General features: G+C 47.0%; 1 protein-coding gene across 11 annotated transcripts in view; it reads right to left on the bottom strand.

Annotated features, from left to right (window-relative positions):
* Positions 1-220: 220 nt before the first annotated feature.
* Positions 221-25,425, bottom strand: part of LOC118208227 (ral GTPase-activating protein subunit beta-like) — a 28,013-nt gene continuing 2,808 nt past the window's right edge. For 2 of the 11 annotated variants that reach the window (XM_035382696.1, XM_035382697.1), the window contains exons 3-31: positions 25,143-25,345; positions 24,518-24,684; positions 22,622-22,808; positions 21,903-22,034; positions 21,249-21,427; positions 20,474-20,625; positions 19,702-19,912; positions 18,075-18,110; positions 16,594-16,795; positions 16,050-16,217; positions 14,583-14,697; positions 13,942-14,080; positions 13,529-13,593; positions 12,836-12,974; positions 10,806-10,927; positions 10,217-10,399; positions 9,577-9,728; positions 9,090-9,277; positions 8,374-8,480; positions 7,838-7,990; positions 7,331-7,540; positions 6,318-6,476; positions 5,719-5,884; positions 5,315-5,440; positions 4,609-4,751; positions 4,308-4,413; positions 3,808-3,886; positions 3,283-3,431; positions 221-2,747 (exon numbers count right to left, since the gene is read on the bottom strand). In XM_035382696.1, coding sequence (XP_035238587.1) covers positions 2,554-2,747; positions 3,283-3,431; positions 3,808-3,886; positions 4,308-4,413; positions 4,609-4,751; positions 5,315-5,440; positions 5,719-5,884; positions 6,318-6,476; positions 7,331-7,540; positions 7,838-7,990; positions 8,374-8,480; positions 9,090-9,277; positions 9,577-9,728; positions 10,217-10,399; positions 10,806-10,927; positions 12,836-12,974; positions 13,529-13,593; positions 13,942-14,080; positions 14,583-14,697; positions 16,050-16,217; positions 16,594-16,795; positions 18,075-18,110; positions 19,702-19,912; positions 20,474-20,625; positions 21,249-21,427; positions 21,903-22,034; positions 22,622-22,808; positions 24,518-24,684; positions 25,143-25,345 — 4,332 coding nt within the window. In that variant the 3' untranslated portion in view covers positions 221-2,553. The remainder of the gene's footprint in view (positions 2,748-3,282; positions 3,432-3,807; positions 3,887-4,307; positions 4,414-4,608; positions 4,752-5,314; positions 5,441-5,718; positions 5,885-6,317; positions 6,477-7,330; positions 7,541-7,837; positions 7,991-8,373; positions 8,481-9,089; positions 9,278-9,576; positions 9,729-10,216; positions 10,400-10,805; positions 10,928-12,835; positions 12,975-13,528; positions 13,594-13,941; positions 14,081-14,582; positions 14,698-16,049; positions 16,218-16,593; positions 16,796-18,074; positions 18,111-19,701; positions 19,913-20,473; positions 20,626-21,248; positions 21,428-21,902; positions 22,035-22,621; positions 22,809-24,517; positions 24,685-25,142; positions 25,346-25,425) is intronic. The other 9 variants (XM_035382699.1, XM_035382700.1, XM_035382702.1 and 6 more) reach the window with 9 other exon arrangements.

Raw genomic sequence — 25,425 nt, forward strand, 5'->3', positions numbered from 1 at the left:
TACTACTACATTTTACACCGGTTTAAAGGCAGAATTTGTATTTTTCTAAGTAGGTAGACACATGCAGATCTCCCCATTAAATAAAAAACGCAAATGTTTGATTATGTGAGCAGGAACTTAATATCTGTAGACTTATTTTGCCTACTGACTGTCCTATATTTGGTCTTGGCTTGAACATGCCAAACGCAGTCAAAACACAAATCCACACAGCGCAGCCTTGTATGAGGCCATCTCAGAAAGGTTTTATTCAATGCATGTGCGTTACATTCAATATCCAATGAGTTTATTTTGGACACGTGACTGGCATAAATACAAACATAAGTCTCCTCTCCCTCTCCTGGTGGACAGGCAACAGAAATATACTTCACAAATTAATATTTACATATTGTCCTTCATTTCTATACAACTAGAGTTAAAATTTTCCTTATTTACAGAGGGAAAAAAGTTGTGAAACAGGAAAAAGGAACATCAAGTTTTGGCCTTGTCGAAACTGAGATTGTACACTAATTTCTAGCACGCCGTCTTCAACATTTCATCTTCCAGTGGTTGTTTAAGAGGCAGGCACAACGCATTCAGTTTCACATGTAACTTTTTATTTCAACACAACAAAAGATAAAATGTATCTCCTAAACAGACCTATAATCTTCATTCACATAATTCCTTATTAAGTAGTAGGGTTTGGCCTATTGAGTAAATAACACCAATTTGTTAAAAAAAAAAAAAAAAAAAAAAAAACCTGAAATAATTATGGCAAGAATAAGATTTTTTAAAAAGTTTAAATCAACACCAGGTAAAGGTGGTTGGTTGTCCAGTTATGAATAATCCAACATAAAAAGTAACAATGTTAAAAAGCTAAATGTAAGGAAGCTGCACTAGCAGGTATTTTAAAGACTGAAAACTTAAAATCAGGCTCAGTAGGTCGATCACAGATATAATCAGGAAGTAAAGGGGGAAGAAGCCATTACTTTCATTAAAAATACAGATTAAAAAAATATCAGGTTGACCAAGACCTTCCACACACCTTCCAGCAGAATGTAACAAAGGCCTTCTAAAGACGAGGTTGTGGCTGACCCTAACCGAGCATGCGCGCGCGACTTAAGCCCTTAAACGCACAAAAAAAAGACCCAGTCAGATGCCCGAGTCAAAACACCAAGAGCTTAAAGACAGGAACTCGTTTCTCCGAACAAGCGAGATCTCCACCACGTGCAGACTTTGATCTCCGGAGGGATGCGGGGGGGGGGATGGACAAGGAGAGGGGACAGTCGGCTTCTCGTTCCCAAAACCAGCGGTGAACCCGAATCCGTAGGCAGAGGAAGCCATGCCGGGGGGAGTGGGGGGGGGGGCATGAGGGGGATTTGCACGTTGCCGTGACGATGCGTCACGTGATGCCGTGTCATTTGGGCCGCGCCGCTTCCAAATGACTTTTGGTGAGACACTGCTCAGGAAAATGCCAACTGTTTCAGTGCAAGAACAAATGGAACCAAAATGGAAACCGGTGAACACTGTCTAAAATGGCCAATATTAATGCCTACAGTGGAGGTCAGTCTGTTGAAGTGCACCAAATACAAAAAACGAATGCTAACACAAAAAAAGTCTTAAACTTCCTGAGAATACAGAAATTTAAATTCCAGACATTGCCAGGGATTATTTTTTTGGGAGGAAGGGCGGTATCGAAAGGGTTTATTTCATAAATATTTGGAACTGACTTCTTCCCAACTTTCACCACAAATGAACAAAACAGAGAGGGAAATATACACCAGTACTGTGTTGATTATCACTACAGAGAAGATCCAGGGTGCGTGTGACGGAGCTGCTTAAACCAGTGAGTGCCCAACAGGACCCCTCTTGTGTCCGCGTGTGAACTTTTGCTTGAAATTCTGTAGTGGTCAAATGCCCATTTTAAGAAAATAAATACGATATTTCCGTGCAGTCCGTGTTAAGCGCTGTCTGTAAACATCTGCGCAGTTCATATTATGTCTGCGCAGATCGTGTGTAAAGTCTGCCTCTCCGCAGGTCACGCTGCGTATAAAAAGTGTCTGTTTAATGTCTGCGCAGGAAGTGTAAGGCCAGAGCAGCCTGTGTACAGACTGCACAATCTGCGCAGCCCCTGTAAACTCTGCACAGTTTGTAAAGTCTGCGCAGCCCACGTAATGTCTGCGCAGTCCATGTAAACTCTGCACAGTTTGTAAAGTCTGCGCAGCCCACGTAATGTCTGCGCAGTCCATGTAAACTCTGCACAGTTTGTAAAGTCTGCGCAGCCAAAGTAAACTCTGCACAGTTTGTAAAGTCTGCGCAGCCAAAGTAAACTCTGCACAGTTTGTAAAGTCTGCGCAGCCCACGTAAGGTCTGCGCAGTCCATGTAAACTCTGCACAGTTTGTAAAGTCTGCGCAGCCAAAGTAAACTCTGCACAGTTTGTAAACTCTGCACAGTTTGTAAACTCTGCACAGTTTGTAAAGTCTGCGCAGCCCGTGTAGAGTCTGCGCAGCCCGTGTAAAGTCTGCGCAGCCCGTGTAGAGCCTGCACAGCCCGGGTAAAGCCTGCCTGTCTGCGGGTCACAGATTGGGGCTCCTCCCTCCCACCTCCTGGAAGAGCGCGGTGTAGAACTCGGGCTCCAGCTGCTTGTTGCGGTAGCGGCCCACGATGTCGGCGATCTTGTGCTTGCGCCGCACATGCGGCGGGCTGTACGAGTCGCACTCCAGCCTCTTCCTCCAGCACACGTTGATCACCGTCTGCCTCACCAGGAAGCCTGGGGAAGAGAGCACACCGCTGAAGGGCGACCGCAGAGCAGAACGCCACGCCACGCCACGCCCGCCGGAGAGCTTCGGTTCGTTAAGTCTAACCAGAGCTGAAGCTAATCAGGTTTTCAGGGGGGAAAGCAAAGCCCTGTTTGAGCTGGATTAGCTTCGCCGAGGGAGGTTATGCGGTTTGAGTGATTACCAAGAGGATGCGTGACTTTAATCCAGTGCAGTGCCATGAAAATGTATTTGCCCCCTTCCTGATTTCCTCTATTATTGCATATATAAGCTCAGGCTTCAGCCTATACTATATTAAGCTCAGGCTTCAGCCTATACCTTTTATTTCGGTCAGAGAATATTATGTTTTGATTTTGGTTTATTTTTGATACAATGACTTGGTATTACTTATCCTTTTTTTTCATAAATGTATGGTAAAATTGTTGTTAAGACCGAAAAAAAAAAAAACCGCTGAATGGTTTCAGATCTTTAGACAAAATGTAATATTAGACAAGGGGAACCTGAGTAAACACAAAACACATCTCTCACCCAGCACTCTCCTGCTGACCACCATCCCGTCCACCAGCGGGATCACCGTGCTCAGCTTCCCCGCCACGCCCTGCAGCCGGATCCGGAACAGGCCCGTCCGCAGGGGCTGGATGAACAGGACCGGCACGTCCTTCTCCGCTCCCAGGGACCTGCCCGGGAAAGGGGCGGAGAGCGAGCTGGGTCGCCGTCGGAAACGCATCTCCTCCCCCAACCCCAACCATTCACCGCGTTTTCTAGAACATCCCGGTAACACTATCACGGCCGCTAATGAGCTAATGAGCACATCCAGGTAAACATGCTAGCTCTCGCTGCACCTACAGGCGTCCTGAGAGGAGGGGCCCGTATTCACAAAGCTTCTCAGAGTGGGAGCGCTGATCTAGGATCAGCTTAGCCTTCTGGCTCATAATGGATAAGATTAGGAAGTGGGGAAATCTGAACCTCGATACTCACTGCTACTGCAGGCTTTATGACTACAGCTTTATGACTACGGGCCCTGTGCTTGTGACTGTGAGTGAGGGACATTACCTGCAGGAGGCGCTGTTGTTCAAGGCCGTCTCCAACCCCGTGCTGGTCTCTGCCAGGAGATCTGAGAGGGGGAAACTCTCTAGAAGACAGAATGAGGATCAGTGAATATTAGTGGATATCACAGAATGAGATCAGTGAATATTAGTGGATATCACAGAATGAGATCAGTGAATATTAGTGGATATCACAGAATGAGATCAGTGAATATTAGTGGATATCACAGAATGAGATCAGTGAATATTAGTGGATATCACAGAATGAGAACAGTGGATTTCACAGAATAAGAACAGTGATAATCACAGAACAAGAACAGTGAATATCAGAATGAGCGAATTTAGGTGAATATCTCAATTTCACCAACCCTTTCCTGGAGCTATTTAAAAAAAACAATTTCTATCAAGTACAGAGCTAAGATACACAACAGCTGCAATGCACCTGAGATTTGAAACAGCTATATTCTGATTACAGATCCTAGGATCCTGGAACAGACGGGCCCTTACCGATGTCATCGAAGCTCTCCACCCAAACCACCAGAACCTTTGTCTCCGGGCCCAGAGGTGGTACCGATTTTCCTGAGGGAAGCTTCTTAGACCTCACCGAGGGGCTCTGAGTACCCAGAAACCAGAGTCAGTCAAACGCTGACACGCTCAACATAAGCCAATCCCATCAGCTCTTCTCAATTAGGAAAAGGATATTGTACAGAACATCACACTGCGACACAAGACAAAAAAAAAAGAGGATTGCTAAGCCAGTGACTAAAAGGAAATATGAGGAACAGCGCCCTCTTCTGGCTCAGCGTACCCGCTGCGGGGGTCCCATCAGGTTGTCGGAATGGCTGGGGATGAGGTCCAGCGTCAGGTTCAGCTGTGTGGGCGCAACGGGCGCTGGGTCCATCTGGGAGTCCGTCTCCACGGGGGGCTCGCTGTTTTCTGACGAATCAGCTGCTGGCCCCAAAAAGAACTGTGTGATTCCTGAGTACCCAGTCCAAAGCAGTCTGATTACCAGCCTTCATTTGCACAATACGATACTGGCCATCTCTATACACTGGGAAATCTAGGTCTGTATTTCTATATCCTAGGTGATCTAATTATCTATTTCTATATCCTGAGTAATCTAGTTGTACATTTCTATATCCTGACATTTCTATATCCTGGGGGATATAGTTCTATATTTCTATATCCCGGTTGATATAGTTCAATATTACCATTTCCTGGGTGAGCCAGTTCAAATCTTATTTATGAGTGGCCTATCTGTTTATTTACATATCCTGGGCTATCAATATCTATACTTCCATCGTCTGGATGATCAGATAATATATTTCTACATCCTGGAAGATCAGATTCTACATGATTGGTCTATTCCTGTATTCCTATATCCTGCCTGGGTGATCGGTGCGTCTACTTCTATATTATAGGTGACCTTTTTGCATTTATTTATGACTTATTTATGTCTGTACGACGTAAGAATGGCGACAAATCAAAGGGACAGGTGATTTTAAACGACGTACCGGAGGAGTCGCTGAAGGTCGGGACCACAAAGGCGATTTCCGTCAGGGCGTCCGCGTAGTACAGCACTCTCTTCTCACCGTTGAACACGCCCCCTCCGCTGTCTTCCAGCGCTACAGCGTCCTCTGCTGGAACACAGAGGAACCGTCAGGACCGAAGCGAGAACAGGGAACGCCGGGATGGTGGTGATCAAAGGGCCCTAGCGTGGCACTCCCGACCGGGTCTGGTTAAAACACTTCATCCGAATCACTCTGTGGCACGCTCATTTCTGGTTTGCTGTTCTTTGCATTTAAAAGTTAAGCATGAGAAACACAGTGGAAGGTAGTATCTATGGTAAAAAAACAATGTGACCACATAATCCAAACCTCGCTTCGAAAGCAAACAAAACCATCCGAGGCGTTCTCACCTTGCTGCTGGGCCTCTCCGTCCCCGCAGCCGTTGATGGACCAGCTGGTCTCCATGTTCCCCGTCCACCCGGGGTGTTTGTGCACGTCCACCGGCCAGCCCAGGGACAGCAGGAACTCCAGGAAGTGGGGCTGAACGTTGGCCGAAGAGTCCACGTTCTTCAAGATCTGCAGCCAAACGCGGACACTGTGAGCACCTCCATAATGGTAATGCGCTAATGCTAACATGCTAATGCTAACAAACGAATGCTAATGCTAACGCTAATACTAACACTAACAACGCTAACACTAAACGCTAATACTAACACTAATGCTAATGCTAACCCCCCAATGAAACAAACTGAAATTTCTCTCCAGTGAATTTAAAACCGCCATAAATGTTTGATCAGGACTTTTCCCCGCAAACAAATGAGGATAGTTTATATGAATTTACTGAACTTAAATGGAACTGACCCAAACTCAGAGTACTCTGGCATCTACCTCATGTAACATAAGAATATCAGGAACAGTGTTCTGAACTGAGAATGCTAAAAAAATATGCTGCAGTTGTCCCAAAAGGAACAGACTTCCTCGCTGTGGTAAACACCCACGACCGTCTCACCTCTTGATAGCTCCTCTGCCCCGCCCTCACATAGAAGATAAACACGGTGTCAAAGGGGCGGCAGGGAAGCAGGTCCAGGTACTCGATGTCCTCGAAAAAGCCCGGCAGGGCCGAGTCCAGCGCGACCAGGTGAGGAGGCAGGCATCTGTTGGCGGGTTCCTGGAAGAGAAAGGAATGGCGTGTGCTGCATTACAGTCAGTGGCAGTGTGACACAGCGGCGTCGTGACTGGACTCAAAATGGCGACATCAACTAAAATTACTTCAACAGGTATGCAACTGTATAAATCCATTTAAGTGAAATGTCAGCAACTCCAATTCTGCTAGAATATTTTAATTTGAATATATTCTGTGTTCATTAGCTGTACTGTGTAAGGATGTAGATTTTGTTTTAGGGAGGAAAAGAAGTTTCTTACTCATTTCAAAACTTGTAATGTGGATGTATGTGTGGATGTATGTAATATGAGCACTGGGACGTGCTTATATTAAATAATGGGCGACAAGACTGTACCCCAGAGAGCATATGTTCCTATGCCCCCCACTACTCAGGTTACCACAATGATGTCTTGTGGCCAGGTGGTGGCGCTGTAACACAACTGTTTACTCTTGAACTGTGTGGTCTAGAATAAAAATTAGAAAGCTAAAATTTTCTGCCATTTTGAATTTTTCGCAAAACCAACTTTTGTAGACTAGTCTGGGGTCATTTGGCCTATTTGGCCCATTAGACCGGCTAAGTAATGGCCGATCATCATGAAACTTGGAGAGCATATTGAACTCTTGACTCGGTACTACATTGTGAAATTTGGGATCGGTTGGCCATTAGGGGGCACTATAGTAAATATGCAGGTTTTTAAAGAGCATATCTTTGGTTATGATTAATAGAAAATCCTTTCCTAAAAAGATTCTTTTCTAAAATGGAATGGGTAGCTACATGGATCAGCCCATGCAGCGGCAAGCATCACTGTCGTGACCACGTGACCCTGGTTGTGGCCACGCCCCTTCCCTCGCCTGCGTACCTTCAAGGCCTCGAGGGAGAGGAAGCCGAGGTGGGAGAGGAAGAGCCGGGCGGTCTGGAACTCCTGGGCCGGGGAAGGGGGCTTGCAGTCGACCTGAGGGTCCGGGAAGGTCTTGCTGTTCCACAGGTCCTGGCGCTGCTGCTCCAGAGAGGACTCGTACTCCACCTGCTGCTCCATCATGCTCTGCAGCCGCTCGTGCTGGACCCCCAGCTGCGGATCACAGAGCGCAGGGCTTTGCTTTTCTCCGCTCTCCTCTACGACTGGCCCCAACGCATTGGGGTGGGGCGAGTTTAGGACCAATCAGAGGAGGGTACGCGTTGTGTGTGTGTGAACGATATGACAACCCCTGCCCCTGCACACAGTCCCCAATCCCCACCCCTGCACACAGGCCCCGCCCCCTGCACACAGTTCTTAATCCCCACCACTGCACTGTAATATTCTTGTGATGGGTGGGTGGGGGTGGGGGTGGGGCGTGTAGGGGTTACAGGTCAGTTTGTTCCCTCTCACCTCCGGGCTGACAATGTCGTCCAGGTCTGGGATGCTCACGTCTGCTTTCACAAAGGGAATGTTATACGCTTCCTCAGGGAAGAACATGTGTTTCACATTGTAGTGGGTTCCCACGTCATTCTTAGGGGACGGCCGGCTCTCAGGAACAAACACCTGAGAGAGAGAGAGAGAGAGAGAGAGAGATAAAGAGAATGTAGAGGGCAAGAGAGAGTGAGACTATAAATAAAAATATAGTTTTTTCAGTACTATTTTATTATCAGGTTAGATGGATGATAATTAATCATCTAAAGATTCATATTTTGTTCTACTTTAAATATAAAATAAGTGGAATTTTCGAGAAAACATTTTACTTTATGGTGGCTTTTACCAAATTAAGAATAGTAACACCACATTTAAAAATTGAATAACCCACCATCCCAAAGAGTGAACTTAAAAGAATGTATCCATCCTTAAACTCCGAGTACTCGGATTTACCAAGTGCCATTAAACCAGTGGAGTCCTGCAAGGCTGCTCTGTGATTGGTTCACCAGGCTCACCTTCTGGCTGGCCCGCGCCGCTCTGGGCTGGTGGTGCAGCTGCATGGTCCAGGCGTGTCTGCCGGACGTCCCGCGGATCAGCACGGTCAGGGACGGGCAGGGGTCTGCTGGGAGTGACACGGCTCTTGACTCAAAATGCCTCAACTCTGCCATTTCATGCACCAACTCAAAATATTAGCACAAACCCTTATAACAAATGTTAAACCCTGAATCAAATACATGCATTTATTCAAAAACAAACTAAAAAACCTGCCATTTCAAAACACCACGCCATATGATTTCAGCACCAAACCAAACTACCTACCACTTCACCCACTGACTCTAAACAAAGGACCCATCCTGTTCCACACACTGACTCTGAACACAGAGCCCATCCTGTTCCACACACTGACTCTAAACACAGGACTCATGCTGTTCCACACACTGACTCTAAACACAGAGCTCATCCTGTTCCACACACTGACTCTAAACACAGAGCCCATGCTGTTCCACACACTGACTCTAAACACGGAGCCCATCCTGTTCCACACACTGACTCTAAACACAGAGCTCATCCTGTTCCACACACTGACTCTAAACACAGGACTCATCCTGTTCCCCACACTGACTCTGAACACAGAGCTCATGCTGTTCCACACACTGACTCTTAACACACAGAGCTCATGCTGTTCCACACACTGACTCCAAACACAGTGAGCTGCACCAGACTCGCTCACTCTGCTCGTTCCCCAGGGGCTGCTCCAGCATGGCCAGGATGACCGAGCTGTCCAGGACGAAGTAGCGGAAGTTGCTGCGGCCGGTGGCGGACAGCCTGGAGCAGCGGATCAGCGTGTCCTCGTTCAGCAGGCTGCAGGGGGAGGCGGGGCCGCTGGGCGTCGGGAACGCCCCCAGCACCTGCATGATGCTGCAGGAGACACCTACGGTCAGGACACACTCAATCGCCATCAGGGTCAATGCTATTTCAATGCAGCCTACTCATAAAATGGACTGAATATGAATTAATTCAAAAAAACCTCATCGAAAATTACAGGTGCTTTTTTACACCGACTTTAAATTCAATTAAGTTCCCGACTTGACCGAATTGAAATGGTGTTGGCCCCTGACCCTAGATTGAACCCATCAATAGAAACAGTTTAACAAGCCTCGGTGACCATTTAATCAATCCTCATGGGCTAGGATTGGTTTGAAGGGGCGCGTCCTCACCAGGACAAAGTGGCCTCTGCCGCCTCCTTCACCCTCATGGAGGCGGGGTTAAGCTCCTTGTCCCCTTTGTGCTTCACTTCCTGGTCGCCAGTCTTGGATTTGCTCCCCGATATTCCCAGCTCCACGATCTCCAGGACCTCCATTAGGCAGTACTGCAGTGAGAATCGCACAGGTCAGCAGTTCAGCTCATCTCATTGTAAAACTGTAGTCTCTATTCAGACGGCCTCCATTTAATGCACAATCAGTGCTTTAAACAGGCAGATAGTGACCAAGCAATGCTGGCTATAAATACTTGCACTTGTGCAATTTCTAGGAATGCATTCTGGCCAATGAGAGCATGAGGTGCGAGTCTGCCTTCTGAAGGACTGCCAAAGTGATTGACAGGTAGGCCAACTAATGGAGGGACAAGAGGAAGTGAGAGAGGAGTGGACTGACCAGAGTAAAAATTTAAATAAAAATAAAAAGAGTACAGTTGTGCTTAAGTGGCTGGACTGGTCTCAACACATCACCGAAAGTCATCCAAGAGACAAAGAGAGAGTAAAATGGGGAGAGAGACAGAGAGAGAGTAAAATGGGGAGAGAGAGAGAGAGAGAGAGAGAGAGAGAGAGAGATAGAGAGAGAGAGGGGGGGGCGGGCGTACCTTCTCCCCCAGCATGGTCGAATGCTCCGTTAGCCACACGCACAGGCACTGGAAGGCCGCCACTATCATGGAGTGGAGGTCCCGCGAGTGGTGGGGGGCGGGGCGGCTGCACTGGTGCACGATGTAGGCGCACACCGCGCCCACCGCCTGGTTCATGTTCGCTGTGTCGACCCCTGCCTTCACCTGAGGGGGGGGGGGGGGGGCGGGGGGAGCCCGACCACGAGAAACGACACCGTCAATCACTCGGGCACAGCACACTGGCGTGCTCCTCAAGATTCACTACGCAATCAAGCCTGACTGTGCTCAATCAGCCAAATGTAGTTATCAGTTCATTGAGTAACTAAGGCGGCAAATACTTTTTCACATGGATGATACAGGTGTTTGATAACCTTTTTCCATTATAAAAATGCGATTAGTGTTTACTCAGTCTCCCTTTGTATTATAGTACATTTTGTCTAAAGGTCTGTAACCATTCAGTGCGACAAATATGCAATAGGAAGGGGGAAAATACTTTTTCATGGCACTATATAAGAGGATATGATAGCATGGTAACGGCAGAAGCCTGTACGAGGCGCGTGGCGTGACGTACCTTGGCCAGGCCGGAGAGCAGCTCCAGGGCGGCCAGGGACACGCTCATGTCGGGCCGCCACTGGGACGACAGCTTCTGGGTCACCAGGTGGATGCACTGGGTGAGCAAGCCGGCGGCCATGTCTGCGGGGAGAAGCGCCACGTAACCACCAAAAACCGTGCGCCGGCGAGGCGGAGAGCGACTCGGAGACCACCGAGCCACCGCGGGGAGACCGCGGCGGAGGGGTCCTGCGGCCGCCCTCCGGTTACGGCTTCAAACCGCAAAGATGCCAAATACGGCGGCCAGGATTCAATCAAGGTCCGTCCTCGACTTTAGCGTGAGTTCAATAAACATTCGTCCAAAATTTTAGCCTGGATTCAATCGACAGTTTTTCTTTAAAGGGTAAAGTACCACATAACTACATTGGTACAAGATATTATACCAATTCAGTTTTTTTCCACAAATTAACCCCTTCGTGCAAGCCCTCTAGTGGCCAGAACGCTGGCGTCCTGAGATTACTCAACTCAGACATTCATTGCTCCTGTGACCATTGTGTGAGTGGAAACAACTCTGCGTTCCAGCTTTATTAGCACATGATACACTACAACAATGCTAAATGCAGAGTTTCACATGCGACCGTTAGTCGCATAGTTTGTCCATTTAACTAGCACCTGCAAGCCAGTCCCATCTGCAACTATACTTAACAAACCTGACAAACTGGACAATAGCGTCTATCAGCAACTAAATATGGACAAAATACACAATTCTGTTATCGATGTTATGCTATATTTATATTCTAACACCCCAGCTGAGGGGTTTAGGATATTGTCCTTGAGATTTCTGATGATTTAACTAAAGCTTGATTGACAGGTCAGCTGCTGAAAGGAATAACCAGGCACACACACACACACATACTTAAATCAGTGCCATCAGGAAACTTCAGCCACTATGGTGAACACAGAAGCCTTCGTCATAATTAACAAAAGCAATAATTAGATTTCAGGGTCATGCTTGCCTTTAAATCAACATGCACGCTCACATAAATTGTATACTTGTGTTAGCAGTTTGGTAAGTGATTAAAGAGCTCGCACAGAAGAGGTGCTGTTAAAATCTAAAAGCAGAAATCAGGTTCACACATGCAATAACTAGTGAAAATCAAGCTGCCAAGTACCAGCTCTTCCCTAAAATCATAGAACAAGGAGCCAAGATGGAAACTGAGCTTTGTGGCAGAACAAAGGTTCAGGAATGTTTTCCTTCTTACTGCTGAACTGTGTTGTTGGGAGTCATAATTCTAGAAATATCAGCAAAAAAGCCACCATAAATAACACAATTCCAGCATTCTACCACATAAAACTTGAAATATGCTAGTAGAAATGTATTCATAAAGGCAGCAAGTCAAGAATAATGAATCTATTTATTACACATCAAACTGCACAGCATCACTCCAAACATGTAAGTAGGCTTTCACCCAAAGCTATTATGCCAACATACCACTTTGATGAGGTTTACTGAGGAAAAAGAAACATTTACTCAATTTATTTTTTCATTTTTCTTTCCTATTTTACCAAAACGGTTTACAGAAGTAAAATTGACAAGCGTAGACAAACATTAAGTGTTTAAGTGTGGATATGTAAGTGTAAAATATGACAGTAAGTGCAATTGCAGAGCTGTAAAGTGTATGTGTGTTTGTGTATGTGTATAAAGAGTGAGACTGTAGATGTCTAGAGTATGATTGAGATTGTAGATGTGTAGTGTCTGTGTGACTGTAGATGTGTAGAGTATGATTGTAGATGTGTAGTGTCTGTGTGACTGTAGATGTGTAGAGTGTGATTGTGATTGTAGATGTGTAGAGTGTGCGTGTGACTGTAGATGTGTAGAACGTAACTGTGATTGTAAGATGTGTATAAAGAGCATGACTGTAATGTGTGGAGTGTAAGTGTGATTGTAGCCGTGTAGAGAGCGTGATTGTGACTGTATATGTGTAGAATGTAAGTCAGATTGCAGATGTGTAGACAAAGTGAGGGTTAGCACCCTCCTGCTCTCGGGCTTACCGTAGTCTCGGTGGAGGGCCTGTGCCATGCGCTCTGCCTCCGGGGTGGTGGCCTCAGAGCTCCCCCCGCTAGCCGTGCTCATACCGCTGCTGTTGCGGCTGTGACTCCTCATGGAAGTGTAGCTGCTGTCCACACTGGCCTGTGGGCAACAGATCACCCATTACCACACACACACATACTGACAGAGCGCCTGTTACCCCGGACACATACTGACAGAGGACCCGTTACCATTGACTTGTGCAGGCCCGATCGACGTCGCCGTGGGTGATGCTAGAACCAATTACACACAACCCTGCAGGGCTACTGGCCATGTTTGCCACTGGCAAAGAACCAAGACCAGGCCATGTTTCAATTTAGGACAGTAGTAGAGTACAATGGCCAGAGGTTGCAGGCTCAAATCCCAGGCAGTGCACCGCCACTAAACCCACAAACAAGGTAACTAAGCTGAAATGTGTCAGTGAGCAGTTCTGCTGAATAAATGGATTCTAAAAAAAAAGCTGTCTAAGTTGCTCTGAATAAGAATGTCTGACACAGGCCTAAAAATGAAAAAAGTGTTTTGCTCCAACCACTGCTCTGTGTGGCCTTGGTGCTATGGGTTAATATTACTTCTATACTAGTTGGGTACAACTACAAGACATTCTTACCCTGGTCAAAGGCACCTGTCTTATCGACAAATGTCTTACCAAAGCTTACCATTTCATTCTGTGGCCCTATCGATTCTAACAGGGCCGAATCCTGGACAATGTTCAGCATCGCACCTAAACACAGAAATACATGCTATTCATTAGCGTGCAAGCACGCACACACCCACATTCACACAATGTAGGTTTGCCTAGAGTCAACATTGACTTCTGATGATGTAATGTTGTCCTACTCCATTCACGCGTGGGAGCGTGTATGCAAGCGAGTTTGTGTGCTTTTTGGGTGTATGACCGTTGACGAGGCTTCACTTCCTCTTTGTCATTTAAGGAAACCTGAGTCTAGTGTGCAGCTGTGAAGAAGGTTTAAACTGAGATAACTGCAGGGTCTGGCAAAGCAGAAAACCCATTTCTCCTGCACATTGGTGGCGATGATGAAGTTTGCGCAGACAGGAGCCACAAACACACCCAGGACCATATGCGTGTTGTGAGGGTCGGTCTCGGCCTGGAGGGCCCCGATCAGGACTTTGATGAGCCGCACTTTGAGGGACTGGAAGGTGAAGGCCTTGTCCTGGAGGAGCCCGTCGTCGCTTCCCTCCAAAAGGACCTGCGGGAACAGGAAATGGCTGCATATCAGAGCACTGTGTGCTGCCTTTAAATATGCCTGAGTCATCACCCGGTTACCTCACAAAATGAGCACTGTGTTCTGCCATTAAATATGCCTGTGTCATCACCCAGTTACCTCACAAAATGAACACTGTGAGCTGCCATTAAATATGCCTGTGTCATCACCCGGTTACCTCATAAAATAAGCACCGTGTTCTGCTTTTAAATATGCCTGTGTCATCACCCAGTTACCTCACAAAATGAGCACTGTGTTCTGCCATTAAATATGCCTGTGTCATCACCCAGTTACCTCAGAAAATAAGTACAAAAGAATAAATACTAAATAATAGAAATGTGATATTCTATTCAACTGAAATTTTGAATCCCAAATTTTTGCCCTGAAATCAACAGTTTGTATACTAACCCCTACAGGGCGATTGGGTACTGCTCTTTTGGAGACATACCTCAGGTTAGATAAACAGATAAAAGTATGAAGAAGTTACCTCAGATTTGATGTTGCCAAAATGGTGTGGGAGAGGCAGCATGGACAGCACGATACTGATGGAGGACCGCCTCAGTTCAATGGGGTTGACGTAGGCTTTGAACCTGGACAGTTCCCTGTGGAAGGGGTGTACGGGGGTGTACAGATTTAGGCCACCCGTCTTAAGCATGGTTATTAATGTATAAAGAAAACACAACAAGAGTAAAAGCTTGCTGTGAATACGACATTAAATGAAAATAATAAACATGTCTGTCCAAGAAAACAAAATTTAATAAAAATTAAACTAAAACTAAAATCTTTGATTCATGGTTGTCGTTTTATTTATTTATTTTTTTAATAAAACATTCAAATAAAACATTAAAACAAAAAAATTTCCAGTCGTTTTTTTAAATTAATTTTAGGAAATTAACATAGTATATGTATCGTGAAACAATTCCAGTTTCTAATGCCCATTTGTTATTGATGTTTCCAGTCTTTTTATGTTAAACCCAAGGCTCTCAATTCTAATAGCACATTAATCAAAACGCACATTCTCCCCCTGAAACTGAAACTAAAGCTAAATAATATAAAACTAAACAGACATGGAAATTAAGATAAACACAGAGGACATAAAACTAAACAGACTGAACTGAAGTGGAAATTAAATTCAGAAACACAATAGAAGTTCTTCTGCTCTGAAGTTCTTAAGCCCAAACGGCCAACAGCCCAGCATAAAACCAGGAAGACTACTGTGTGGACTGCAGTGCTCTCCTAACCTGTATGCATCACATCACGCTTCGTTTTGCATGTCACCCCTACAGGGAGGTGATGTCCCCTCATTTTTTCCCAATTCCTCAGGAAACACTTATTTTTGGAACCTGAAATGTCAGCCTGAGGCGAAGGACTCGGACATGTCGAGCATGCGCACCATAAGAGCGTTCCACGACAACGCCAGAACCAGGCGGCCCACCCCCCCCCCGGAGCCACTGAAAATGAGCGCTTCCTGATCCATCTGGAAACTATGGAAAAAATCTCAGCCCTGTTACTTTGTACAACGCAACCACGGTCAGCTATTCCCCAGCCTGTAGGGCAGCTGGACACAGTGTGCGTTGTTATGGTCAGGACTTCCTGCCAGCCTGTGGGGCATGCCAATACACTGAATCCCAGAGTTTTAATAGGCCACCTGAAAGCCAAACGCTTTATTACTGCAGCGAAAAGCCTCGATCGATCGAGAAGCTTTGTAAAACATTGCAAGGTGTTCCAACAGAACCAACAGTCCTTTAATGGTTCACTTCTTTCAGCTGAGAATGCAAGGCGGAGAAAAGCAGGCCGGCTTTCATTCAAAGGCTCAATCTAAACGAACCAACTGTGAGCTCCAGTCAGCCAAAAGCCCAGCCGCTGACACAGGGGTCATTCATGCCCCGCCCACCGCCACACCCACCACCCAATGTCCCGCCCACCGCCCAGCATACCTCCCCGCCCACTCTACCTGTCCGGCAGGATGGTTTCCAAGGCGGAGATGAAGTAGGGGGCCACCAGGTTGATGCCCTTTAGGTCCGAGCAGAAGAGGGCGGAGGAGTTGAGGATGATGCTGGCCAGAACAGGCAGGCAGACCGAGTCTGAGGTCTGAAGGCCCTGGATCAGAACCATGTAGAACCTGAGGAGGAAGAGGAGGAGGAGGAGGGAGCGGGTCCGTCAGAGCGGCCGGGTCTGGTCCCAGGTCCCAGCAGATCATTTCACACGTGAGTTCAGAATTTTGGTGGAGACGCAAAAGTTGACCGCAAAAAAATGATAAATCCACACTCAAAGCGAGCTCAGGACATGGAACCATTTACATACTTTCCCAGCAGCTATTCTTGTTACACCTCAAAAAAATTGCAATTTTGTTTTTGACTATATATATTGACTTTTTGTGACAAATATACAATTTCCTTTTACGTAAATCAACAGAAATCCATCTTTCCACCTCTGTGGAGCTGTAAGGTGGGCGGGACAGGGGCGTGGCTACGGAGGCGTGGCCACAGGGGCGTTACCTGGACAGGTAGATGGGCAGGATCTCCTCGCCGGTCTTCTTGCTGCAGAATATCCTGCAGAGCGTGCCGCAGGCCTCGGCCCGGCCCGCCTCGTAGTTGTCGGGGAACTCGTTGACGTCGAACAGGGGGTTGGAGACCATGGAGCCCGAGGACATGCGGGACCCATTCCGCCGGAGCTCCACGCCCGCCTGGGAGGCCAGGGCTGGGGGGGGGGCGGGGGGGGGAGAAGAGGAAGGTGGGGCGCGTGAGTGAGGGGGGGGGTTGTTCGTACATACAGCAGGTGGTGCTGACAGAGAGCTTTGCAAAAATGACCTTCAGCAGCATGGCCAGAGTGACCAAAATCACCTACTGCTATCTGCTGTGACGAGTGACCGACAAAAATCACCAACTACTGTGATGGGTGACTGACCAAAATCATCATCTAATATGACAAGTGTGTGAACAAAATCACCATCAACCGTGATGGGTGAGTGACCAAAATCTCAACCTACTACGAAGAGGGAGTAACCAAAATCACTGTATATTGCAACGAGAGAGCGAACAAAATCACTGTCAACTGTGACAGGTCTGTTACAGCTGTCAGTGTGGCCAAAAATAGACAGTGTGAGAACATCAGTGTTACCTTCAGGAATTAAAAAATGCAAAAATCTGTTTACCTTGAGAAGCCTGTTACCACAAAAGTGACTAAACCAGCTACACCACTGTTCCTATCACTGTCAGAGAACCACATAATGCTTCAGAAGACCACTTTCGCAGTGCATGTTCTTTCTAAGCTTGTCCCCAAAAATATCTCTATAAAATGTTGAAAGAGAAGCCATGTGATTACGATTCTTTGGATATCATAGAGCCATTTAGAGTGCATCGGGAATTTAGTGACTTGGGAAACTATGCTCTACACTTCACAGTTAACAGTTCCGGCTTGACAGGGGAACAGTTGCAAGGCCTCTCTGTCAGCACCCAGAAGTTTCCGGAAAAACAGGATGCCACTCACACTGACAATACAGGACAGACAGCCGGGTCATGCAGAAAGCACATACCAACGCAAAACCAACATAATGCCAACAAAATAACCAACCCAAAACCAATGTGATACCAATGCAAAATCAATGCAAAACCAAACAACTGGGAAATGGAAAGTAAAGAACAAAAATACTCAATTCTGTGTAAAGGAAAAGGCTTTGTTTTTTGTTTTTGTAGTTCTTTAAAATGGTTAGTGCAAGCACCTCAGGACACATTGCATGATCACAGACATGGGGACAACATGGGGGGGGCTGGACTGATTGACACAGGATGGGGTGTGATCCAGATGGGGACTGGGGGGTCTGTCTCCCCCCTCCCCCAAAAAAAGAGCAGTGCAACAATGATGACTCAATGAAAACAATGATAAAGTAAAAAATAGGGTTCATGAATAAAAAAAAATGCACAAACAACAAAAAATAAATCACTGCGATTTTAAGAGAAGCTACAAGGTTCCTACTTACAAGATTTATAAGAAAGAAGAATTTGGATAAAAGTTGCTGCAAGATAACAGGAATAAAAATGGGAAAGGAATCAAAACACAGCAGCGTTACAAACCTCTTCATATGAAATCGTAACTCAAATTTTGTTTTAGTTGGCATATTTCCAGGCTGAAGACATTTTAAAATTTGTTCTCTGTCAAATTTAGCTCACTATATTCAGAATTTAATTTTCAGTTCCCTGGAAAAAGCCAATCAATAATCACTATCAAGGTCCTGAATATGTAAAAGTTTTCAATGTTTCTGATTGGATGCTCCAAGCCACAAGACTGATTTGTTTATAATTGAGGGGTAACTACAAGGCCCTTCATTCGTTTTAGACAGCCAGCAAGTTAGCTGAAGCCACCGGACAGGTAGTGTTATTACACAGCCAGAAATTTAAGCATGCAGACTGGTAAACTAAAAATCAAATCAACTCACAGGGGACAGACACAGCATTAAAGACATCCTTAACTGCTATATACAGACACATTACCACCTCTTCAACACGGTGGTCCTGCAGTTGCAAGGAATATTTATGACACCAGTATATTTAAATAATCTGGGAATGGTCACCAAATCTCACACGTTTCCACATCGAGTCAAGAAATTTGTACAAGCTTTCTGTAGCCCGTCCATGCAAGTTACACACAGACACACAGGGCCCCTATAAAGCATCTCAGAGTAAGAGTGCTGATCTGAGGTCAGTTCTGCCTTTTAGCCAACAACAGATACACACTGGGAAAGCCTGGTCCCAGATCAGCACCCCTGCTCTGACACACATCATTAAGCCTCATTTCTGCAGACATGTCCTCATACCCATTTATATGCCCTGTTCGGGATTCCCTGAATGGTTCACTGCGAGAGCAGGGGGTGGTATTTGCTTGTTTGTTTGAGTCCCTGCTGAACTCTTTTTTTTGCAACAGATGAAAGACAGACAGAGGAACCCATTTACAGAAGCAGGCTGGTCTGCGTGGCCACTGGCTAACAGACAACAGCGTGTCCGAATACAAAATGGCAGGTCTTAAAACAGCCCCTCCAGGGTGCTGGCTTTAATCTAAAAAAAAAAAAGCGTGCTCTGTTTTTTGCAATTCGTTTTACAAATGCTATCACCAGTTTTTTGAAGGGCTCTGTGTCTTCAAAGGTTCTGCAAAGCCCCCCCTGGGATTGAAGAAAGACGCTTTTCTGCAGAGGTCTGCCGGTGTTCCTCTCTTTTAATAGAAACGAGGTGCACCCCGTTAGAGGAAAAACAGCGTTCTCTGTTCAAGAGACACAAATAGGATCGCTCTCGAGATCAAGCGCGTCACGAGGACACAAACAGCATTCAGCAGCCGTGGTCCGGTTAACCACTGACACGGAAAAACACAGCGTCTCTGCTGTGAAACCACAAGTACTGTGAGTACTGTGCTTTCTGAACTTCAGAAAAAAGAGCATTGAGCTATGATGGCAGAACTTCAAACCCCGCCCGTACGACGCCATGTTTACCGTTCTGGTAAACGAGCAGAACGGCGGGAGAGAGGGCACACGACCGAGCGTAGCACAACGTTTCTTAATTTTAATTCAAACGAACTGATGGCGGCGTGGCGGTCGGAACCCACAGGGCGGCCCTCACCGGTCATGCTGTGGTCCTTGTTGACGCCGTTGTAGAGCTTGCAGTGCACCAGCGCGGCGTCGAACAGCCACTGGCCGAAGAGGTTGAGGATGCTGTTGACCTTCGGCCTGGAAGGGGCGGGCAGGGGGCGGGGCTCCACGCTGGCCTGGCTGGGGCTGGACAGCGGAGAGGTGGAGCTCTGCTGCGAGGCTTTAGGGTGGGAGAGGTTTCCCTGGGAAAGCGACACGGCGCGTGGAAATTCAACCATAGTGGTGCATTCATGCTAGTGTAGCCAAAGCTACAGGTACTGCAAAACTCCCTTCCTCCCACACTGGTCACATGGCGAAATGTTCAGCGTTAAATTAGCTCTGATTGAGTCATTTTTATTCTGAGAGAGCAGATGTGATCCTTCCTGAACTAACAAAACATTTCACGCTGGGAGAGAGGCTCGTGCAGTTCTGCTGGTTTAATTGTTAATCGACTACTGGGCTAATTGCATTACAAGACGCTAAAACACAAACAAGCGCACACACAGAACCAAACACACATGCAGCCCTTCATGCACACACAGACCTGGAGATACACACACACCAGCAGATGCATACAGACACACACACACACCTGCAGGGACTCCCCTTCTCCAATTTAACTGAGCAGTACGTGTTTATTAAAACACTATTTTGTTAATTAGACGTAGATAAACCGGAAGGTTCCCTATGGTCCCATCCTGTAAATTGGGGACACCGTGGGCCCGAACGGTTCTGACCAAGCCCAAACCGGGGGCGGGACTTACCGTGGAGCCCTTGCTGGAGTTTCTGCTGACCACGGTGGGCCTGTGTCTGCGGTTGGGCGGGGGCGTGGTCGCCGTGGTGGCAGGGGGCTGGGTCATGCTCAGTCTGTTGACGGGTGTGGGCGGGGAACTGTCCGACTTGAGCCGGGAGACCCCTGGGGGACGCAAGTTGGGACGGCGATCAAAATGGACGACGTGCACTGAACTTATCACCGTGCTCCAATAGAGTTACATCGCCTCACTTCAGCAGCACTGGTAAGACATCTCCCACACAACTCAGACCAATTCAAAAGAACAATCCAAAAGAACTGTGCCAAACATCTAAATGTTCCGCATCCAGCCACAGGTTTCTAAGCAAACTCACTGCTGTCATCATCTAGAAGGTTCCCCAGAAAAACAATGGGCCTTTGTGACTACAGACAGACAGACAGGAACTAAAAGTTTTTCCTAAAGACTGTACGCCATTGTGTTATAACAGGATATGTACTGTATCGTGACACCCTTATCAGGCGGCTAAGTAGTCTACTGCGACACTCTTATCAGGATATGCAGTGATTATGTGAATCGTGATTAGCAACAGTAACAAGTGCTTGATGTTTTAAAAAATCAATTTAAAAAAAAGTTATTTCTTTTCTAGAAAATATCAAACTAACGGCACACTCCACAATAGCAGGCATTTTATATCACAGTACTCTACAGCACGCTGCACGTCAGTTTTTTGGGGATGTCCCTAGGTGCTGTTTGGGGGGTTCAGTAACACAGCTGTGGGAGCCCTTACCTAAAAAGGCGTCCACCAGGCAGCTGACCCCCCGCATGGCCCTGAAGAAGATCTGGGGGAGCTGCTTGAGGCAGGGGTGCTGGATGATCTCCGGGGGGACCCCGCTCACGTTCAGAAGCTGCTCCTGGAACTTGGGCGTGGTGCTGACGATGGCCGGGTTGCTCAGGTCCACCGGATTGCTGGAGGAAAGTAAGAATCACAACGTGAGGACTCCCATTCCCCCTATTCAATCTGACCGCAAAGCGGTTTCAGCAACTTTCACTCATCTTACACTGAAACTGAGCAAACTGCATTGCACTCCGATTGAATAGGAGTCTTTAGGCTGTGTTGTTAATTGAAAACTTGATAAAATAAACCTTTATTATGATTTAACAAAAATTCTGAAATTACGGAAATCAAATTTCAAGTTTTAAGTTTAGAATTTTTCTTGAAGTCTTGAAATGAAACCTCTGGCACTGCCATATATTAGTTACAGCCCCGCTACATATTGAAGCAATTTAAAGGGTCTTTCATAATTTGCCTTTCAAAATAGGCATTACAGTCTGGTCCAGTTTACTCATATGTGGAACAAGATGGCGGAAAGTGAGGTGGGAAGGTGATACTGGAAGGGGCATCGCTGTGCGCAGCCGCGCTTCGGCGTCACCGTTCTTTAACCTCAGCATGTGCAGGAAGCGGAACCACGTCTGGGCCACGCAGTCGTTGTCCATCTCAGCCGGGATCAGGTTGGCGTCCTCGTCCGGAACTTTGAACACAGGGAACGAGGGACCGTAGGTGAACCGCAGAAGCCTGAATTACAAAGAATACATTTTTAAAAAACACAAACGTAAAAATCACATTTCCATTCCTGAAAGAAACCTCCCCTATTCTAATTTTTTACAGCATTCACTGAACTATTTTCACTGAATAATTCTGCTGACTGAACATTCCAGTTTACTTTCAGTGTATTTTAAGTTGAAGTGTAATTGAAATTACCGTATATTTTAGGTTTGGATGAAGAAAAATTTAATGTATTGTCTTATTTCCTGTTATAGTGTTATTGTAAGAACTCTGAACATGGTGTCTCCATATAATGGTTGTAGGGCTTGTTACCCAGGCAAAGATTAAGCCTAGTCTTGGACTAATAACATATCCCCAATGGTGATAACCACTGAAAAAGAAAACTTCTTGGAATAGTCTTGGACTAGGCTTAATCCTTGCTGAGAAACTGGCCCATATAGTTTAATTACAAAATTCACTGTAAATAATTAAGTCTAAAATGACCTTCTTCATAACAAATTTGCAGGGTGTGTAGTTGGCAGGGTGATCTTTCATTGTACCCGGTTCCACATGGTGCTCATAGTCTACAGTGTTCGCGTCCTGTATGCGGAAGTCACCTGGAAGTGAGGGCGGAGATGACCTTGCTCCACTGGTCCACCACGGGGGAGTGGTGCCTCCAGTTAGCCAGCATCTCCCTGGCGGTTTTCCAGTACGGTGGGGTGGGGAAACAGCGAGCGCAGGCCAGGAGCCACACCTCCAGGAGCACGCTCACCAGCTTCTCCGCCAGCTTCTCCGCGATGCCACCTGCGTGGGAGGGCACACTTAATCACCAACCCTACTGACAGCACGCTTTGTGTGAATAACCATGCATTGTTTTCTCCACGGTGACAGCTGCTTTTTATGCACCGCTTTTAAAAGCCACAGTTTCAGAGCTGTGGCTGACAGACAGCTCAGAGATCTCATCATCGGTGCGCAAAATAAACAGTGAGTCCATTCTTTGCTTTTCGCAGTCTAAATAAACCTGCAAAAGCCTCTCAGCTGTGGGCACAAAGGTCTGAAACTGAACAGCCACAGAGCTAAACTAAACCGGTAGCACCACAACGAAGCCATTTCGAAATCCACCTGTGACAAAATGTTCTCATTACCCACAGGAAGTGCATATGTAATGACTTCGAACAGGGTTTTTTTTTTTCATTGTTTCCAGCTATAAAGGTTGTTTTGTAAACTATAATTCCCAGGATCCCTTTTTGAATTTCCTACAACAAAACAGGGATAATAAAATAGGCCTATAATGTTGCTGTCATCACCTTTTGCATAGAAACCAGAGAGGAGCTACACCAATCATGGAGCACATTGCTCAGGGATGGGCAAACAAAACGAAATAAAATGTAAAAAATCACTAAATGGTTACCCGATGCTAGGAGACAAGGAGGGAATTGAAAGGATAGCGTGGCCGCTACACGGCTCGTCACACACAGTCACTGCCTGTAAGACATGTTTATGTCTTACATGATTTTTCCAGTTCTGTTGGAGCGTGTTAGCTCAGTTTAATAAAGCGTACATTTGACTATTTTCTGACTTCCGCTTAAAGTGAGTAGGGATGACAATCGACTGGAAAATCGAGAGCTTTCCCTTTTGGCTCAGCTCCTTCCTCACCACCGTCCAACACAACGCCCGCATTGCTGCAGCCACTGCAACGACAAGGCAGTCAATTTCCTGTACCTTTTACACTGCTAGTGAATAAGACCCTGAGATACTTAAACTCCTCTACCTGGGGCAGTTGCTCCCCCTCCATCTTTTCCCAGGAGTGGACCATGGCCACAGACTTGGAGTTGCTGATCCTCATCCCGACCGCATCACACTCAGCTGCAAACCGTTCCAGTGCGCATCGAAGACCATAGTACGATGAGGCCAAGATGACGACATCATCTGCAAACAGCAGAGATGCCACTCCTATGTCCCCAAACCAGACACGCTCAGTCTGCGTCATGATACCCTGTCCATGAACACCAGGAACAGGAGAGAAGACAAGGCACATCCTCGGTGGAGTCTGACATCCACTTTGAACAAGGTTGGCTTAATGCTGAGAATGCGAAGACAGCTCTCGCTCCAAGTATACAGGGACCGAATGGCTCGCAATAGTGACCCTGATACCCCATACTCCCCCAGCACCTCCCACAAGATACCCCAAAGAACACAGTCATTTCCTTTCTCCAAATCCACAAAACAAATGCAAACTGGATAAGCAAATTCCCGAATTCTCAATTTACCAGTCGCCTTTCATCCCTACTCTCACCTACGGTCATGAGCTATGGGTAGTGACCGAAATAGAGAGGTCGCGAATACAAGCAGCCGAAATAGGGTTTATCGACAGGGTGACGGGTGCTGTGACATCACTAATGTCAGACAAGTCGCTGTGACATCACTACCATAAGACCGCTCACCGTGACATCACTAACGTCAGTGACACCGCTAAACCTGGGGAAAGGGGGTGGGGCCTAGCGCTGACTGACCTCCCACGGTGGGCGGGGCCAGCAGCGTGTCGCTGATGCGCAGGAGGAAGAGGAGCAGGACCTCCCAGGTCTCCCGCGCCATGCTGCCCGACTCCCGCGCCAGCTTCTGCACCGCCACCAGCACGAGCTGGCACAGCCGATAGTGACTCGGGCTGTACTGCTCAGACCTGAGGGGGAGAGAGGGAGGGGGGGGGGGGGGGAGAGGGAGCAGGAGAGAGAGGGGGAGAGGGAGAGGGAGAGAGGGAGCAAGAGAAAGAGAGAGAGAGAGGGAGAGGGGAAGAGAGGGAGGGAGGGAGAGAGAGAGAGACAGAGGGAGGGAGGGAGAGAGAAACAGCGGGGGGGAGGGGGGGAGGGAGGGAAAGCAAGGAGGGGGTGTACCAGACAGAGAGGAAAACGAGTAGGAACAAAAAAGCAAGAGAAAGGGATGGGTAAGTGAGAGAAAGAGAGAAATTGAGGGGTAGCGGAGATGAAGAGAAAGACATAAAAAGAGAGTGGGGGAAAGAATCTACCTTAGGTTCATTACCTTATGGGAGACTAAAATGGAGTTCTGGAACAGACAACAAACAGAGAAAAGAGCCTTTCAAAACTCTTCGGTGTGAGCACATGCGGGAAGGCAGCGCAGTACCTGGGCAGGAAGAGGTTGTACAGGTGCTTGAGGATGGTCTGGACGTACAGGTTGGGCTCCTTGGCGACGGGCTGGGGGATGGGGCCGCGGGGGGAGCTCAGGGCCATCATCCAGTCCGTGTACACGTCCACGCACATCTTCACCGTCTCGCTGTCCGGGGGGAGAGTCAGGCCGTAGCACAGCACCTCCATCGTCCATTTCACCTGCGCCATACACAGAGACACAGGGCTGTTCACCTGTGCATCTAACAAAGAGAGAGAGAGAGAGAGAGAGAGAGAGAGAG

The sequence above is a fragment of the Anguilla anguilla genome, chromosome 11 (assembly GCF_013347855.1).
Source record: "Anguilla anguilla isolate fAngAng1 chromosome 11, fAngAng1.pri, whole genome shotgun sequence".
NCBI classification, from domain to species: domain Eukaryota; kingdom Metazoa; phylum Chordata; class Actinopteri; order Anguilliformes; family Anguillidae; genus Anguilla; species Anguilla anguilla.